General features: G+C 41.3%; 1 protein-coding gene and 1 long non-coding RNA gene across 3 annotated transcripts in view; one reads left to right on the forward strand and one right to left on the reverse strand.

Moving 5' to 3' along the window:
• The window catches only part of LOC126412728 (uncharacterized), a 37671-nt gene extending 31739 nt beyond the window's left edge, over window positions 1–5932 (forward strand). The window contains exon 3 of the long non-coding RNA XR_007575332.1: window positions 5801–5932. This is a non-coding gene — a long non-coding RNA (uncharacterized LOC126412728). The remainder of the gene's footprint in view (window positions 1–5800) is intronic.
• Window positions 4092–20446, reverse strand: part of LOC126412726 (myotubularin-related protein 6) — a 437584-nt gene continuing 421229 nt past the window's right edge. For both annotated transcript variants that reach the window (XM_050082454.1, XM_050082455.1), the window contains exon 13: window positions 4092–6099. In XM_050082454.1, coding sequence (XP_049938411.1) covers window positions 5950–6099 — 150 coding nt within the window. In that variant the 3' untranslated portion in view covers window positions 4092–5949. The remainder of the gene's footprint in view (window positions 6100–20446) is intronic.

Raw genomic sequence — 20446 nt, forward strand, 5'->3', positions numbered from 1 at the left:
TCTGTTACAACAATATCACCTCAACCACTTAAGTTTTAATATATATTTGAAATAGCTTTTAATAAAGAACTGTCCACTGACAATACTTGACATTTTTATTCTGAGATACAACTGCATACATCATCCTCAATTTAGTCACACATAGACAGACAAGGGTAAGAAATGCCTACAAAAAGGCATTAAATATGTCGCTTAAGTACAGTAAAATCACATGGACTCGAACTGGCACACATTTATACTATCAAACAACTATCACATCCACATCACTATTTAAATAAATTTTTTCAACAAGTTCCATCCTTAGAATCCCCACTGCAAGCACTCAGAGTTAAAGTTGATTTATGAAGTCTAACATATAATCAGCACAGAAGATCTTCATCTCTCAAGGAGAAAAAAGTTTACAATGGTCGACAACAACATCACACACATTAAATACGCACTGAATAGGAATTCCTCTCCCTGCCCAGTTTCTCTGTTTTGTGCCATCTTATATAACCTGCCACAGTAACTACTGTGCAAAAAGAAAACAATACTACAACTACTCATTTTGAGTGTACAGCTACGTCATCATCTGAAGACATACTACTTGTAAATAGCAGGAATCATTACATTATTTTATCTTTGAGAACACTTTGGAGGAAAGGACGAATGAATTCATACTTTTATACCAGACACACACACACACACACACACACACACACACACACACACACACACACACAATTACCAATTCTGTAAACATAACTGTCAGCTTTGCATTTGTCTTATGGCTTTATTGCATGATAAACATTAACACATTACACAATATTGCATTTGTGATAATACCTTTAATTTCACACATTCATTGTCATATTTTATATTTTGTACTGTTTGAAACTTTCGTAGCACAATAACTGCTTGAAAAGTTCTTGGGCATTGCACTAGATGTCATCAGGAGAATTTCATAATTTCTTAAAGAGGGAGCTGCTTATCACCCTCAAGGGCAACTGTGCAGAACTGTAATGGCTCACCACTACAGCTCCAAGCAGTAGCCATCACAGATAACATGCAGCTGCCTCATTAAAGTACCGTGCAGTTTCTGTGACAGCACCCAATGCAATGCCCAAGGACCTTTCATGCAATTTTGTATTTTGTTTGAAATGAGTATGGCATACATGGAAATGTTTACAGAAAAGCATACTTCATTGAGTATTTTTTTCCCCCCCCAAATTTGTCAACTTTGATGAGCTTCAGAATACTACATTCAATTTTTGTGAAAAACCTCCTGTGCTCAGTTTAAAGGTAAAGAAGAACAAAACATTTCAGATAAATGAAACTGTATAGCTGCAAAACTCCTCTTTGTGAAGTGTGTCTCGTAAGCTCTCCTGGCATTCAGAGAGTTGTGCATGCAAACTGTGAAATCTTTTATTATGATGGAGTATGGAATACAGGGAAACAAAATAATTGTTTATATTCTAACAGGATATAAAATTAGGCTCCGCAATTGCAGAAGTGAACACAGAAGTGCTGGGGATACTAAAGTAAATGTCTGCACTGCATATCACATGCAAAACTGCTCAGAACTAGTGTTTGTAGAAGTAGCAGTACAAATACTGCCCCAGGTAAAAAAAAATTTTGTGATGGCATATACCACTCAACCAAGCGCTCATTTAGAATCTGTATTATTTAGCAGTGTTACTGAGAATTCACACACACATACAATAGCAAGTGACTTTAATATAAATAAAATGACAGAAAATTTTTGTAGAGGAAACTTACATGACACCTTGCACATTTTTATTCTTCAAACACAACAATAGATCATGTAATCAGTATCATACCTGAGAACTGACAGTATATACAAGTCGTAAATACTATAATTGCTGATCACTATGGCCAGACAATTCAAGTATTTGGCGAATGAAGATATGATGACACAACTAAGACAGACCTATACATAAAATCTAAACTTTTTGGAAGTAATACTGAAAATAGAAAACTGGGAGGGCACTTACGGAGAAAAATCTGTAAGGAACCTAGGAAATATTTTGTGAAAATTTGAAATAATATAACAATCTAAGTTGAGTAAAGATATGTGGAGAGGAGGGGGGGGGGGTTGCATATAGAAGTTCAGTGAAGACTGGATCACATAAAAAATTATTCACAATACGGAAGTATTTATATAGATACCCAGGAGAGTAAATTAAAAACAAAAGATGCAGTCTACAGAGAGACGATAAAAGCACCAACCCCCCCTCCCCCCTCTCTCTCTCGTAACTAATTTGTCATGTTATCCCGGAATATTTCTTACAGCTAACCACTGTCCAGCACAGTGTAAATTTACTATTACGAGCGCATGGCATGTCTCATCCTTTATTTATATATAGTTGCTTTTGTATTAAGTGAGCAAATGTTATATCACACTTCTTTGTTTGAAAGAAAACTTCATTGTAATCTAAAAGTGACCACTACCAAATGCGTTAATGCTGCATTGGGGTACAAGAGTGTTACTTTGATTTCCCTGTGCTTATTGCACGTTACAACATTGTCAGTGGACTGGTTTGATAAATTTGGTCATAGCCCTGCGTAGATTGCTGCCAGCAAGCAATTGCTTTGCAAACTGTAACTCACAAATACCAAAATTACTTGTCAAACAGAATATGTGACACTACTAACAAAAGTTCTTCATTCTTTATAGCCATCACCTTGTTGTAATCGTTCAGATAAATCACAGCATTTTGCACTTGACACTGTTGAAATGACTAGCTTCGAACAACTAACACAAAAGCAACAAAAAGTTACCAGTAAATAGAACAGGACAATTCTTTGAGCTGTGCACAGCAGCAAGTTCACAAAGACACAGTCAAGCTTCCATGAGCATTCAAAGATCACATCTTCCGAAAAACACCCAACAAAGCATGCTTCCTCACAAATACTTCTGCACGTGTCATCCCCTTTCCATTAAAAATATAAAATTCAAATATTAATGAAGCCAGCCACTTTCATGATTTTAGTAAGGTCACACACACTGATACTCACCATGCAATGGAACCACAAGAAGAGCTATAATGAGAGGTCACTCGTTACAAAAAGGAAAGCAGATCTCTAAGGTGCAAAGTGGAACCAACAGTTATACTGTATGGCTACTAGGTTTTACAAGAAAATGATATTTGTTAAACTACAAGGTTGGCAGTTGGGGATTTTGTGTAATAAGGTATATAAAAAGCAATGAGTATATCACAGTTCCCTAGCACACACATCCATACAAAACTTCTGTTTAACAATGCAGTTGGTAAAGTCTTCCACATTACATAAGCTGAAACGTTTTCAGTTATCCTACAGACTAGATCCTTAATGCTTTCTTGGGTTTGTAGCCAAGTTGTCACTTTCTCTTTACACAACATTTCCACAACTTCCCTATTCATTTTTGTCAGGTGTTACAAGCACATTATGTTGCTCAACTGCTGATGAAGACAACTGGGAAAGTGTTAAGAGTAGAAAACAGCTTGGATTCAAACCCAAAATTCAGGCACATGCTAATGCAATTTGATAACACAAAGCAGAAAGTGTTTATTATTGTCAGTGACACCTGCCACTTGGGAATTATTTGTGTTCAAGAAGCCATAATAAACATACTATTAACTGCAAGAGAACAAACTGTATCTTTAACAACTACAGCAACTTAATGTAAGTCATTTTAGTAGCTCTAAAAGATAACACACAGCGTTGTTGGTGTCTTATTTATGTCATTTCACTTTGCAATTTATAGTGGCTTTTCATTAAGGAAAAAGTTGTGTTGACCATAGGACTCAAAAACCTGCCATGTGTGAGAAGCAAATACTGTCATATCTGTATTTACTTCCACTTTGTTGTTACAAAGCAGATGAACATGTTTATCACTTCTTCTGTACTTATATAATTAAATTTAACAAATGATAAATTAGCTTTCCATGTGAATGTAAGTGCAGTTTCCTTGATTCTTAAGTTACAAATAAATTTTCCATCTTTCAGTGATATTTGTTACAAAAATAACAAAATTATGAGTGTATCTGCCAAGGAATATGAATGAAACATCCTAATTGCTATACAGACTCATTTTCATGCACTGACATCAATTTGTAAACTTCTTTAACACTGTTTCATTTAGCTTTATTCTATTTTGTACGGAAAATGTATAAGCGATGGCTTTGTCCAACATTTTTCCATTTTTTTCTTTTTTAAAACAGAAAAAAATTTGGACATGGAAACTAATAAATGGAAATATTTAATATTTAGACTTCCGAGAGTAATGAAACTTCACCTGCCTATCACCACCACCACAATGTTCCACATTTCATTTATCTTTTTCTTCTTCCTATATTATCAGCTGCCACTTCATTATATGTTTTCCTTATATTGGGTATTTGCAAGAAAAAATTCAATCAATTTTAACTGGAAAACCTGAGTAGCTTTTGTACCTCATCTGCACAGCTTTCTTAGATGTATGATTCAAATTGTTTTTATTTGAGTGCTTTACATAAACATAGATATGACTAGCAAGAGATGAAAGCCCATTGCTTTATTAAGTATTACAGGTAACAACACAGTGGTTAACAGGTTACTTTCTGCTTTTCCATAATACACAGATCATACTATAGACTGTATTAGCTGCATTTCTATAGGGACATAATTAAATGTATATGCTACTTTTTTTTAAAGTGATCCACTAATTATATTTATTTTCACATTATTATCAGATAACAAAACTAAGATCAATAAATATATTTGTGAACACTATATATGGCTGATTCAGTCATTTCATTCTGAAGTCCAATGTAAACTTCTACAAATTTTGAATAAAATGGCAAGTAAAATTCATTCATCATGTATCTTTAGAGCTCGTAATTAAAAGAAACAGCAGTAAATATCACAGCAAGGACATGATGGCAGATTAATCTAACCCAGTGTTTTAAAAATTCATAAAAAATAAAATGCAATATGAAGTTAGAAACCGGAATTGCTTTTTCTCCAACAGAGTTTCAGACACTCAGAAATTATTACAAAATCTTGCTGTCAATACTCCACTTCATAATAGCACGAAATGTTTAAACACAACCCTAGTAATTCACTTATAAAGACTGGAAAAAACAGTCCGTCAAAAAAAGAAACTGTGCATCACAGGATGGCTAGAATAGCAATCCATTCATTGGAATATCAGTCACTGACACTAGAAGCATTCCATAGTTCCGCTCATCAAACAAACACTGGAGAGGCTGATGGTTTTCCTTCCTAAAGATAATATTATACACTATACAAATAATTTATTTTGATATATTCCACATGATTAATTGGTTTTCCTACCATATTTTCCTCTTTTTTAATCTGTACATCTGTAATCTAAAAGCAATAATCAATTATTACACTTTATTTGCAAGGCAACATGGTGTGATTAACATAAACAAAGCGTAACGTCTGATCAATGCTGAAATGTTTTTTTGAGAGCATCTATAAAAAGAATAAGCAGACAGCTATAAATTATGTAAACTCAGGACTTTGGAACAGTTAAAGGTTCTCTCATTAACAAACCTGCACAAGTCTTTTGTATCCATTTATAAATCATCATAACTTTACCTTTATAGTTGCAACATGAACTAAACAGACCTGATCACAATCTGCAACATTAATGTCATACTGGGAATCATATAATTGTAGTCTCAATCTTCATTACACTGTTAACACAGGCAGAAGTATCAGGTTTGCCTGAGCTAATCTTTGCTCATTCAAAGAATAGCAGAGTCATATCACTATCCACGAAATGATGAAGAGCAAATCCGATTTGCAGTTCACACACTAGAAGAGGCTGGCCGAGTGCTGAGCACTGAGAATTGCTGCCAGCAAGGAAGCAGGGACTGGCAGTCCCAGGCATGGAGCATAAGCAGCATCGTCAGGTGGACTGTGGTCACATGATGCCCTTGTCACAGGGTCACCGCATCATGGTGACTCTACAGATGAGGAACGACGCAGCAGACGGTAACAAGGCTTGCAAACAGGTACAGCACGTTGTGACATATGTCCAGGAAGTGACGTGTGTTTATCTATGCAGCGTGTGCAGTAAACATCACCACATCTCCAACAATGGTACTGAAAAAAACAAAATGTTTGTGACATTGGAGCCTCCAGGGTGAAACACACACACACACACACACACACACACACACACACACACACAGACAGAGAGAGAGATATTACTTTATAAACATGGGATACAGTGCATTTTCTCATTGCTCTCTCTATATTGTCCAGAAACACTTATACCTGTATATGCTTTCACTCTGGTTTCAGTTGTCATGAGTGGCTGAAAAAGGTGCATGTCAAGATTTCATAAAACTTTTAATATAATTTTGGGCTTTAGTCACATAAAAGTGAAATTTCTGTTAACTTTTTAATTTTCTTTGGGAATTTGTTCCTCTGTCTTTCACTTCCAAGCATCCTATCCTAGAATACATCCAGCATGTGTGTGTGTGTGTGTGTGTGTGTGGAGGGGGGGGAGTCAAATATGACTGTCATGTTAACAATTTTGCCTTTTATTTCTTTTCATTGCTGCCGTTTTGTTAACATATAATACTGGAAATTCATTTACAATAATGACAGACAAACTAGGCTCAAAGGAATTAGCTATAATATTTTCTTACTTAAAGACTGTTAATTAGTATGCTAGAGGAAACATTTGACACAATCTGTTGCTTCTTCATTATACTTGTCAGCTGATCTCAAACCAATTTTTATGTAGCAGTTAATGAGTGTACCAATTACTGCTTAACAAGAACATTTATATTTTACATTACATTGTGTTTCCTGCAGCACTAGCAGGCAACTGGAAACAAAAAAAATCCATCTTCTCAAATAACCTATAAAAATGCTTAATACAATAGGTTTCAATCTGCTAAACTTTAAATTAATTTTAGAATTTATGTAGACTTTCAATACTGTCTCTCACGTTTATGGGGAAATAGTTTATCAAATAACCCCACTTTGTACTCACAGAGGGGTGCAGAACCAATGTTTGGTTTGTGGGGTGCTCAACTGGGTGGTCACTAGTACAGCAGAACCAATTCGGACATTCATTTTGTAGGGTGTATAATGAAGAACTGACAATTTTAACTGTGAGTAAAGCACCAGAATCAATCAATTTACATGTAAATGTAAAAATTCTGAGACCACCAATGAGTTTCCTGCAAGAGTTACATTTATCCACTCTACTCAATATTCTTCTTGTTTCTTTTCACATGATACATTATGTGCTTAAACAAAATTTTGGCTTTAATAGTTTACAATTTTTGATCAGAAACTGCTTCCTCCATATTATTTTGACCACAGCAAATTGCCACTTACAGCCACCCATGCAGTAGAGATAAAAGTAAATATGCATTCTCAGTACGTTTCAGTACAGTATGCTGTGCCTCCAGTCAAAAGCAGAACAATGCTGTTTAAATACATGGTTCAGTCTGTCAATATCCTCTGACGGGTCATTCAAAGCTGAGATTGTGCACTAAGTGTCACTTCATGGCAAGAAGAGCTCTCACCGTAGGAAATTGCCTGCCAAATTCGTGCACACCAGAGCACTGCCATTCGAATCAATTGCTATATTTAGACACAAAGTATGATATGCCCTAGACCTAGATCAGCGGTTCCCAACCTGAGGGCAATTGCCCCCGAGGAGTAAAATGTAATTTTCTGAGAGATGAAAACAAATAAGTTGAAATGTGATTCAGTAACTAAACTAAATTAATTTTAAGTGCCTGTTACTATTTTCACTATTTCATAACATTTTGATACTGAATAAGTTAACAATAACTACAGGACTATTACAAATGTTTGAAGCGATTTCATAAATTCACTGTAGCTCCATTCATTGACATATGGTCACGACACACTACAGATACGTAGAAAAACTCAAAGTTTTGTTCGGCTGAAGCCGCACTTCAGGTTTCTGTCGCCAGAGCGCTCGAGAGCGCAGTGAGACAAAATGGTGACGGGGCCCGAGAAAGCGTATGTCATGCTTGAAATGCACTCACATCAGTCAATCATAACAGTGCAACGACACTTCTGGACTAAGTTCAACAAAGATCCACCAACTGCTAACTCCATTCGGCGATGGTATGCGCAGTTTAAAGCTTCTGGATGCCTCTGTAAGGGGAAATCAATGGGTCGGTCTGCAGTGAGCAAAGAAACGGTTGAACGCGTGCGGGCAAGTTTCACGCGTAGCCCGCGGAAGTCGATGAATAAAGCAAGCAGGGAGCTAAAAGTACCACAGCCGACTGTTTGGAAAATCTTACGGAAAAGGCTAAAGCAGAAGCCTTACCATTTACAATTGCTACAAGCCCTGACACCCGGTGACAAAGTCAAACGCTTTGAATTTTCAGCTCATGGAAGAGGATGTGTTCAGTGAGAAACTTGTTTTCAGCGATGAAGCAACATTTTTTCTTAATGGTGAAGTGAACAGACACAATGTGCGAATCTGAGCGGTAGAGAATCCTTGCACATTCGTGCAGCAATTCGCAATTCACCAAAAGTTAACGTGTTTTGTGCGATCTCACGGTTTAAAGTTTACGGCCCCTTTTTCTTCTGCGAAAGACGTTACAGGACACTTGTATCTGGACATGCTGGAAAATTGGCTCATGCCACAACTGGAGACCGACAGCGCCGACTTCATCTTTGAACAGGATGGTGCTCCACCGCACTTCCATCATGATGTTCGGCATTTCTTAAACAGGAGATTGGAAAACCGATGGATCGGTCGTGGTGGAGATCATGATCAGCAATTCATGTCATGGCCTCCACACTCTCCCGACTTAACCCCATGCGATTTCTTTCTGTGGGGTTATGTGAAAGATTCTGTGTTTAAACCTCCTCTACCAAGAAACGTGCCAGAACTGCGAGCTCGCATCAACGATGCTTTCGAACTCATTGATGGGGACATGCTGCGTCGAGTGTGGGAGGAACTTGATTATTGGCTTGATGTCTGCCGAATCACTAAAGGGGCACATATCGAACATTTGTGAATGCCTAAAAAAACTTTTTGAGTTTTTGTATGTGTGTGCAAAGCATTGTGAAAATATCTCAAATAATAAAGTTATTGTAGAGCTGTGAAACCACTTCAATCATTTGTAATAACCCTGTACATTTTTTCCAAATACTAGTATTAACATATGAAACACTGTGGAGGAGGTTACAGCTTGTCAAACAAACACACCTACTTTGTAATTTGTACCACGCTTCAATGACAGTAACACTGTGACACATACATCACAATGCTTAAATATCTCCTAAAAATGCCTTCTTCAAGTTCTAGGAAGTTCGTGCAATTGCCCAGAAAGTGATTCATTATTTTCTTTGCAACATTAAATGAACTAATTGACAGCATGACATAACTGTTACTATGTAGTAGCAGCAGCTTTATTCATTCGTAGATCTCTTTTTACAAGGATATAGGACATGTCAAATTGTATAAAAAAAAGATTGTTAGAAGTATGCAGTATCAATTGTCCCACTGACTCATTACTTCAAGGTTTAATAAAACACTTACAAAAAATAAATTATTATCTTTTGTCATTTTAAAAATGAAAGTGTTTGAAGAAAATTCTTTTTCATTCTACGGTTTAGTTAGGCGATAATTACGATGATTGGGGGGGGGGGGGGGGGGGGGGGGGGAAGGAGGAGAAAGGTTGGTAACCACTGACCTACTAGGTAGTATGATATCCTCTCCAGACAATCAATTTGGCACGTAGGCATCCATTACAAACTACAGTAAGCCACCTGAGCCCCATGGTGCACACAGAAGGTGGAAAAGGTAACATATGTGATGGAATCTAAATCAATAGCATTGGTTTCTCTTCACTGAGGTGTACAGGATTTAACTTAGTATTAAGAAAACAGTCTTAATCACGTTTTTTATTTATTTAGTGCCAACCGGTTCAGCCCATTGCAGGAGGCATCTTCAGGGCGAACACACTGTGAAATTACAATATATATCTTAGACAAAACTAATGACAACCATCTTATAAGAGTGGATTACGTAAATATAATGTTTTACCCACTGGTCGACTGCTGGTGGCATCACATCTATCCAGGTGTGGCAAGAAACTGTAAAAAATTTACCTTATGCCTGGGTTTCGATAGCAAGCTATGATCAAGTGAGCGTAGGCAACGCCTCCAGCGGTGACCAACGGTAGACGTTTTTTTACAATAAATCACACCATGATGCTGAATGCCTCTTCTGTAGTGTCTGCCACTGTGCATCTCTGTGATGTTTTTGTGGCTACTGAATGAACCTGACACGAAACATGCTGCTCTTTTTCAGATCTTCTCTATTTTTGCTGTCAGCCCTATCTGGTATGGATCCCCTACTGATGAACAATACTCAAGTATTGGACAAAAGCGAAATTTGTAAGCCATTTCCTTCGTTGATGGACTACATTTCCTGTGGATTCTTCCAATGAATCTTAGTTGCCAGACTGCCTTCCTTGTGATCAATTTTATGTGGCCATACATTTCAAATCACTCCCCATACATACTCCTAGGTATTTTATGGAAGTAACTGCTCCCAGTGATTGTTCTGTAATTATGTAATCATACAATAAAGGGTCTTTCTGTCTCTGTATTTGCAATGCATTTGTTTATGTTGGGGGTCAACTGCCTCTCCCTGCACCAGTCTACCAAGTGTCGACCAACTACAGGTCTTGCTGCATTTCACTACAATTTTCCACCATCTTGACTTCTCTGTACACAATAGCATCATCCATGAATAGCCTCACGGAACTTGTGATGTTATATACTAGGTTATCTAGGTTATGTAGCACTCCGGTGGGGCATGCCCCAAGTTACTTTTACATCTGACGACTTCTCTCCATTCAGAATGACATGATGTGTTCTGTTTGCTAAAAACTCTTCAATTCAATTATGTAATTGACCTGTTATTCCATATGCTTGTATTTTATTCATTAGGCGACAGTGTAGAGCTGTACAAAATGCATCCTGGAGGTCAAGTAATGAAGCATCTACCTAGGCACCTATATCTACTGCTTTCAAGGTTTCATGGGCGAACGAACAGAGTTAACTGGGTTTCACAAGATTGGTGCTTTTGGAACTCGTGTTGGTTCCTACAGGAGATTTTCAGTCCCCAAAAATGTCATGATATGCAAGCATATTCTACAACTGACTGATGTCAGAGACGGGCCTAGTTTTGTGCACCTTTTCCACAATGCTTCTTGAAAACAGGAACAACCTGCACTTATTTCCAATTGCCAGGAACACTTCACTCCTCCAAAGACCTATTGCATATTGCTGGTAGACAAGAGCAAGTTCTTTTGCACACTTTACATAGAATAATATTGGTATCCCAGAAGGTCTAGTGACATTCCCCTCCGTTGAGCAGTTTCAATTGCTTCTCTACTCCATGGTCACTTACAGGGTGGCACACGAAATGTGTTACCAATTGTTTCTTTCACAGTTTACGACGCACATTAGATATCCCGCTGGGATCTCTATAGCAGTACCAGCAGAGCTTGGAAAAACAAATGAGTTACAAAATGACGTGCAATTCATGATACTGCCACTAGGAGACTAGTAAGCAGCAATGGCTGACAATGGAAGACTGACGACACAGCAACAATCGGCAATTGTGTTACTTTTTCAAGAAACGAAAAGCCTTGTTGTGACTCACAAGCGTTTTCGACAACTTTTTAACACAATGGGTCCCTTGCAAGAAGACCATCCACAGGTTGTACCATAAATTTGTACCGGAAGGAACAGTATTGGAAGCGAAGTGGCTCAACCTAGGCCTGTTTGTTCGCCGGAGAGTATTGAAGTGGTACGAGTTGCTGAACAGAGAAGTCCCAGGAAATCAAGTAGAAAGGCAGCAGTGCAACTGGGAATATCCAGACGCTCCATTCAAGGCATTCTTAAAAGTGACCTCCATATGTACCCATACAAGATGACCTGTGCACAGAAGCTCACTGAAGAACACATGTAGCAGAGACTACTGTTTGTTCAGTGGGCAGAGGATAGGGAAGAAACTCTCAACAATGTTTGGTTTTCAGACAAGACGCATTTTCATTTAGACAGTATGGTTAACAAACAAAATGTACGCTTTTGGGCCACTGAAAACCCACAAGTGCTTCATGAACGACAACATTATGCTCCGATGATTACAGCATGGGCAGCAATTTCCAATCACTGACTTACTGGACCCTTTTTCTTTGAAGAAACTGTGAAAAGCGAGCGTTATTTGAGCATTCTTTGCAATAGCTTCATTCCACAGCTTCTTGCTACTGCCTTGCCCTTCAAAACGCAGTGGTTCATGCAAGATGGAGCAAGGCCACATACTGCAAACACTGTGTTGGAGTTTTTACACGAGCATTTCGACATGCGGATCATTTCACTCAGGTTTCCAGGTCGCTTGAATGACGGACAAAGTTGGCCCCCCAATAGTCCAGACCTCAACCCATGTGACTTTTTTCTTTGGGGGTACTTAAAGGAAAAAATTTTCCCGAAACGTCCACGTGATTTAATGGAGCTCAGAAGACTTATTCTTCAAGCTTGCAGTGAAATTACGGAAGACATGTGCCATAGGGTAATAACTAACTTCAGTGTTCGTTTGAAGGAAGTTAGGAAACGAAATGGTGGACATATTGAGCATGTGCTGAGTTAGAACAAATCTCCATGGACGGCTCTTTATTGTAGTATATGTTCCTTTCAGATTGTATTGACAATAAAGTTTATATTCAAAAACAAAATGGTAACACATTTCGTGTGCCACCCTGTATTTCAATATCAGCCATTTTGTCATCTGTACGATGGTTTAAAAGAGGCACTACATTGCAACGTGAAACAGTTTTGGGAAAAAGATGTTGAGTATTTCAGGTCTTTTCTGTGTCGTCCTCCATTACACTACCATTATGGTCACAGAATGTCTGGACACATGTGTCCGATCCAGTTTGAGATTTAACATACAACCAAAACTTTAGGATTTTCTGTCAAGTCAGCAGACAGAATTTAACTTTTAAATGCTTAACTTTTGAATGCTTTATGCACGGTTCTCCTTACACAGAGTTTGGTTTACTTTAACTCTTTATTTGTCTGTGAGGCTTTGACTATGTTTAAATTAGTGGTGAAACTCTCTTTGCTTTTGTAGTAGTTTTTTAACATGACTGCTGAACCATGTCTTTTCCATCCTTCACAACTTTGTTTGGCACACACATATCTAAAGCATATTGTACAATGCTCTCAAACTTTTCATCAATGACCTTTACTCAAACATATCTACAAGAGAAAAAGTAAAAACCAGACTGTATGCATGTGATCTAGTTATTTGGATTTCAGTACTGAACAACAAAAGGAATCAATTATCAAATAAAGTGAAGTTAGTGATAAGTTGCCTAGAAGAGTGATCACTTGAAAACTTTATGGAAATAAACACTCAGAAAACAAACTACCAAATATTTTCTGTATGTTGCTCTCATCCAAAAGTACATCTAAAAATCTCTGTGTGTGTGTGTGTGTGTGTGTGTGTGTGTGTGTGTGTGTGTGTGTGGAGGGGGGATACAAAGCACAATTGTGGTGTGTGTGTGTGTGGGGGGGGGATACAAAGCACAATGAACAACCTAAATATTCAGGGGGTTATAAGGATCAAAAATTGTACTGGCAGATTCCACATACTGTAGGGGTATTTACTATAGTAATTGTGGATGTTGTTCAAGGACAGTGCTCAACAACACCTAGAAAACCCACATGGCCATTTTTAACATATGGTACTGAAGAGTTTGTTATAACTACTATCAGAAATATCAGCAGGTTAGAAAATGTCCATAACCAAGCACTGAGAATTATAAATGATGGAGTAAAATCAACATCTTTAGTATCTACAAGAATTACATTTGGAGTATAACCTACTGAAATAAGTATTCAAAGGTTAGCATTGCTTCAGTATCAAAAACTGCTTCATTTGTTCAATTATATAACAAGGGCCATTCAATAAATAATGTAACTCATTTCTTTTTTTCTGAAAGCAGGTTGGTTTTATTCAGGATTCCAACACACCATAATATTCCCCACTCTTTTGGTTACAAAACCCTACTTATCAACATAATCTCCATTCAATGCAATGGCCTTATGCCACCTTACTGGGATGGCCAGTACAGCCACTTGATTCCACTCTACTGGTCGATAACAGAGGCAGCATCATGTTCCTTCAATAACCTCCCCAACATACACATACTGCTTCCTACGGAGTGCAACCTTCACTGGGCCGCATAGATGCTCTTTATGGTCTTCTGTTGGGCAGCGAGGAACCCAGGGCACACACCTTTGACCAGCCCGACTGATGGATAACTGTGTCAGCACTACCAACAGAGTTGTCCAGTTGTGCAGCGAATGTGTGTGTGAGATCCGTCGATAGCTCAGAATGAGTGTGTCCAGATGTCTCAACATTGTAGGAGTCACAGTTGCGTGTGGCCAGCTGGCACATGGGAGATTGGAAAGGTTTGCACAACCTCGATGCAATAATGACACACACCTCGCTCAATGAGTTACCATGCTTTTCTCCACTGCTAGGTCTCCATAGACATTCTGCAAATGCCTTTGAATATCTGTGATGCTCTCGTTTTCTGCAAACAACTCAATGGCAGCTCTCTACTTGGAATGCATCTCCATTACAGAAGCTATTTGAGAGGTTATATGTATTGCTGCCACCTATCGAAACTTAAAGGAACTATAGGGGCTGAAGCAGGAATATTCCATGAAGTCCCACAACAAATTCTGCATTTTTCAACCAGAACTCAATAGAGGAAAGTCCACTGGACCTGACGGGATACCAATTCGATTCTACACAGAGTACGCGAAAGAACTTGCCCCCCTTCTAACAGCGGTGTACCGCAATTCTCTAGAGGAACGGAAGGTTCCAAATGATTGGAAAAGGTAGTCCCAGTCTTCAAGAAGGGTCGTCGAGCAGATGCGCAAAACTATAGACCTATATCTCTGATGTCGATCTGTTGTAGAATTTTAGAACATGTTTTTTGCTCGAGTATCATGTCGTTTTTGGAAACCCAGAATCTACTATGTAGGAATCAACATGGATTCCGGAAACAGCGATCCTGTGAGACCCAACTCGCTTTATTTGTTCATGAGACCCAGAAAATATTAGATACAGGCTCCCAGGTAGATGCTATTTTTCTTGACTTCCGGAAGGCATTCGATACAGTTCCGCACTGCGCCTGATAAACAAAGTAAGAGCCTACGGAATATCGGACCAGCTGTGTCGCTGGATTGAAGAGTTTTTAGCAAACAGAACACAGCATGTTGTTATCAATGGAGAGATGTCTACAGACGTTAAAGTAACCTCTGGCGTGCCACAGGGGAGTGTTATGGGACCATTGCTTTTCACAATATATATAAATGACCTAGTAGATAGTGTCGGAAGTTCCATGCAGCTTTTCGCGGATGATGCTGTAGTATACAGAGAAGTTGCAGCATTAGAAAATTGTAGCGAAATGCAGGAAGATCTGCAGCGGATAGGCACTTGGTGCAGGGAGTGGCAACTGTCCCTTAACATAGACAAATGTAATGTATTGCAAATACATAGAAAGAAGGATCCTTTATTGTATGATTATATGATAGCGGAACAAACACTGGTAGCAGTTACTTCTGTAAAATATCTGGGAGTATGCGTGCGGAACGATTTGAAGTGGAATAATCATATAAAATTAATTGTTGGTAAGGCGGGTACCAGGTTGAGATTCATTGGGAGAGTACTTAGAAAATGTAGTCCATCAACAAAGGAAGTGGCTTACAAAACACTTGTTCGACCTATACTTGAGTATTGCTCATCAGTGTGGGATCCGTACCAGATAGGTTTGACGGAGGAGATAGAGAAGATCCAAAGAAGAGCGGCGTGTTTCGTCACAGGGTTATTTGGTAACCGTGATAACGTTACGGAGATGTTTAATAAACTCAAGTGGCAGACTCTGCAAGAGAGGCGCTCTGCATCGCGGTGTAGTTTGCTTGCCAGGTTTCGAGAGGGTGCGTTCCTGGATGAGGTATCGAATATATTGCTTCCCCCTACTTATACCTTCCGAGGAGATCACGAATGTAAAATTAGAGAGATTAGAGCGCACACGGAGGCTTTCAGACAGTCGTTCTTCCCGCGAACCATACGCGACTGGAACAGGAAAGGGAGGTAATGACAGTGGCACGTAAAGTGCCCTCCGCCACACACCGTTGGGTGGCTTGTGGAGAATAAATGTAGATGTAGATGTAGATGTAGATGTAGAACTGGCTACGGAAAAAAATGTGTTCCATTACTTATTGAATGCCCCATCATGAATGGCTAAAATATAAGCAATAATAGTAGACGGCTGAAACACAAATTATCTTCATCCAAAAAGTAAAAGACATAATATCACAAACTCAACAACCAAAAATTTGATGCTGAAAGATTTATTTTTCCACTACTCTAATTCTGCTTCCCTAAGTATAGTATCAGATAGACATCACGGATAATTATATAAAGAAAGCGTAACAGATAAATAAACAACGAGAGCTACAGCATTGGAAACAATAAATCTGAGATCCCCCTGAAGATGAGTGGCTCCACTTCTACACAGATGGGTCATTACTGGAAAAAGAAGGAAATGTTGGCATAGGAACACACACCAAAATTTTCTATCAAACTTTAGGACTGCTTCCACTTAAATTTTGAAGGTGAAGTTAAGGCCATCAGAACTGCAATAAATCACCTAAACAGCTATGTACCCACATTCAACAAAGCAGTTATATTGTGAGATTCCAGAGTAGTAATATTGGACGTTATCAACACACAAGTTCCAAAACTCATTCAGTTTCAAGAAGCAATTAAATGTTTACAACAGATGAACAAGACAACTGCAGTTCAGTGGATACTGTCTCACTGTAGCATAAATGGTAATAAGAAAACAGATTTTCTACCCAAAAACGGCACAAAAATTAAATACACTGGAAAAACTAACATATATTTTGTTGTGAAATGCATTATTAACAGCACATTTCAAGACAAATACAAGTGATGCAATAAAATCTCATTTGAGAAAATAATCTGGAAAAGTCTCATGTATGACTCTACTGATGGACCAAAAAGAGATGCAGTAGTCATATTCCATCGACTACTTGGCATGACTGTTTGGCCACCCACCTGCGTAAGAACTCCATCCTCCACTTCCAGAATGTGCTCTGCGTCACAAATTTCCATTTCATCATGAACAAAGAATATTTAATAGGGTTAACCAAATTAAGTGACTTTAATTCAGACTTAACAACACTGTACTGGGAAGCAAGGCAACAAAAGACAATAAATCACATGTGTGAATATTAAAATAATAAAATAGGTGATATGCAAATATACTTACTTTCAAAGAGGATGAGTTCTGGTCTTATTTCACAATGTTTTAGTTTCAGTTTATTTCATGGGCCTTAAATGCAGTGCCTCATGAGAACAGGCTTTTAAAATAGCAGTGGGACGTATGCACAATATGCTAGCATTTTCGCTTCGATGTCACAGGAAAAATATATCCTAATTTTTCAGTTTTATTTTAGAGACATCTTAAATTTAAATAACATTAACTTACCAGTTTTAATGATTTATGTGCCTTGAGCCAATGTTAACAGACTACCCTAAATCAGTATTTACCTATTGGAGGCAAAATGCCTAACAATATCAAAAGAAGATTCAACACGTCTACAAAAGCAACTGCCTACACTATGCTTGTTCATCCATTGCTAGAATATTCCTGTGCGATACGGGATCATTACCAGATAAGACTGACAGAGGACACTGAGAAAGTCCATCATATTATACTCCACTCTACTGGCTAAAAAAAACTATTTTTTTACATAATCTCTGTTCAATGCAACACACTTACACCATCTTACTGGGAGGACCTGTAAGCCCGCACAGTACCACACTACTGGTCGACATTGGAGCCAATGGCTTGCTGCATCAATAATGTCCGCATCATCCATACTACTTCCCATGGGGCACTTCACTGGGCCAAACAGATGGAAGACAGAAGGTGCAAGATACGGGACGTAGTGTGGCTGAGGAGTAACAGTCCAAGGAAGTTTAGCGACCTTCTCTTAGGTGTACAGACTTGTGTGACCCCTTGTGTTGCCACGGAGAAGGAGAAGTTCATTTGTATTTTTGTGGCAACAAACAAGCTAAAGTCATTTCTTCCATTACCTGAGGGTTACACAATATACTTCAAAATTGGTGGCTGCATCATGAGGAAGGATGTCAAACAGATTAACCCAATCAGTGTCCAAGAAGATTGTTGCCATGACTTTACTAGCTGAGGGCGCGACTCTGAAATTTTTCTTCATGGATTACCACTTCCCTTCCAGTTAGAACTGATGAACCAATGTGGCGGGGGGAGGGGGTGGCGAGGGGAAGGGTGGAAGATGGAGGGGAAAGCAAAGGGGAATGAGAGAGGGGAGGAGAGGGCAGAGGTGAGAGTGTGAGGGAGGTGAGGGTTGAGGGATGGAGGTAAGGGTTGAGGGTTGAGGGATGGAGGTAAGGGTTGAGGGTTGAGGGATGGAGGTAAGGGTTGAGGGTTGAGGGATGGAGGTAAGGGTTGAGGGTTGAGGGATGGAGGTAATGGTTGAGGGTTGAGGGATGGAGGTAATGGTTGAGGGTTGAGGGATGGAGGTAATGGTTGAGGGATGGAGGTAATGGTTGAGGGATGGAGGTAATGGTTGAGGGATGGAGGTAATGGTTGAGGGATGAAGGTACGGGATGAGGGTGGGAGGTACAGGATGAGGGCTTAGGCAAGAGGGGTGGGGGCAGGTTAGAAGCGAGAGGGGGAGAGGGAAGGTGAGAGGGAGAGCTTAGGCGCGAGGGCGAGGGGTGGGGAGAGGTGCGAGGGCGAGGGCGAGGGCGAGGGCGAGGGCGAGGGAGAGGGAGAGGGAGAGGGACGAGGGCGAGGGAGAGGGGCGAGGGCGAGGTGCGAGGTGCGAGGTGCGAGCTGCGAGGGGCGAGGGCGGGGGCGAGGGGGCGGGGGCGAGGGGGCGGGGGCGAGGGGGCGGGGGCGAGGTGAGAGTGAGAGTGAGAGTGAGAGTGAGTGGGAGGGCGAGAGGTGAGAGTGAGAGGGGGTGGGCGAGAGGTGAGATGGGGAGGGCGAGAGGGAGAGGGGGAGGGGGAGGGCGGAGGGGGAGATGGGTGAGGGGAGAGGAAGAGGGGGGAGGCAGGAGGTGGATGGAGAGGGGAGGGAGGCGTGGAGGGGGAGAGGAAGAGAGAAGAGGGGGAGGGGAGAGGGGGAGGGGAGAGGAGGACGGATGAGGGGGAGAGGGCGGGGGGAGAGGGCGGGCGGAGAGGGCGGGCGGAGAGGGCGGGCGGAGAGGGCGGGCGGAGAGGGCCGGGCGGAGAGGGCGGGCGGAGAGGGCGGGCGGAGAGGGCGGGCGGAGAGGGAGGGCGGAGAGGGGCAGGGGAGAGGGGCAGGGGAGAGGGGCAGGGGAGAGGGGCAGGGGAGAGGGGCAGGGGAGAGGGGCAGGGGAGAGGGGCAGGGGAGAGGGGCAGGGGAGAGGGGCAGGGGAGAGGGGCAGGGGAGAGGGGGAGGGGAGAGGGGGAGGGGAGAGGGGGAGGGGAGAGGGGGAGGGGAGAGGGGGAGGGTAGAGGGGGTGGGGGAGATGGGGAGGGGAGAGGTGTGGGGGAGAGGGGGAGGGGAGATGGGGAGGGGAGAATTGGGGGGGGGAGAAGGCGAGGGGAGAAGGGGAGGGGAGAAGGGGAGGGGAGAAGGGGAGGGGAGAAGGGGAGGGGAGAAGGGGGAAGAGGGGGAGGGGAAATGGGGAGGGAAGAGGGGGAGGGAAGAGGGGGAGGGGAGATGGGAAGGGGAGATGGGGAGGGGAATTGGGGGGATGGGGGGGAAATGGGGAGGGGAGATGGGGAGGGGATATGGGGAGCAGAGATGGGGAGGGGATATGGGGAGCAGAGATGGGGAGGGGGAGGCGGGAGGTGGATGGGGTGGGGGCAGGGGGGAGGTGGAGAGGGCAGGTGAGAGGAGGGAGGGATGGAAAGAAGGAGTAGAGGACAGAGGGAGTAGAGGGAAGGGGAGGGTAGAGGAGGGGAGGGTGGGGCGAGGGGAGGAGGGTAGGGTGGGGGAAGGAGTGGAGGGGGGAGGGGAGTGTGTAGGGGAGGGTAGAGGAGGGGAGGGGACGGTAGAGGAGGGGAGGGGAGGGTAGAGGAGGGGAGGGGAGTGTTGATGAGGGGAGGGGAGGGTAGAGGAGGGGAGGGGAGGGTATAGGAGGGGAGGGGAGGGTAGAGGAGAGGAGGGTAGAGAAGGGGAGGGTACAGGAGGGGAGGGGAGGGGAGGGGTGGAGGGGAGGGGAGGGGAGGGAAAGGAGGGGTGAGACATAGGTGAAGAAAGACGTGAATGAGAGTATCATCTCAAAGCACTGTGTGACCATTAGA

The sequence above is a fragment of the Schistocerca serialis genome, chromosome 7 (assembly GCF_023864345.2).
Source record: "Schistocerca serialis cubense isolate TAMUIC-IGC-003099 chromosome 7, iqSchSeri2.2, whole genome shotgun sequence".
In the NCBI taxonomy this organism is placed as follows: Eukaryota; Metazoa; Arthropoda; class Insecta; order Orthoptera; family Acrididae; genus Schistocerca; species Schistocerca serialis.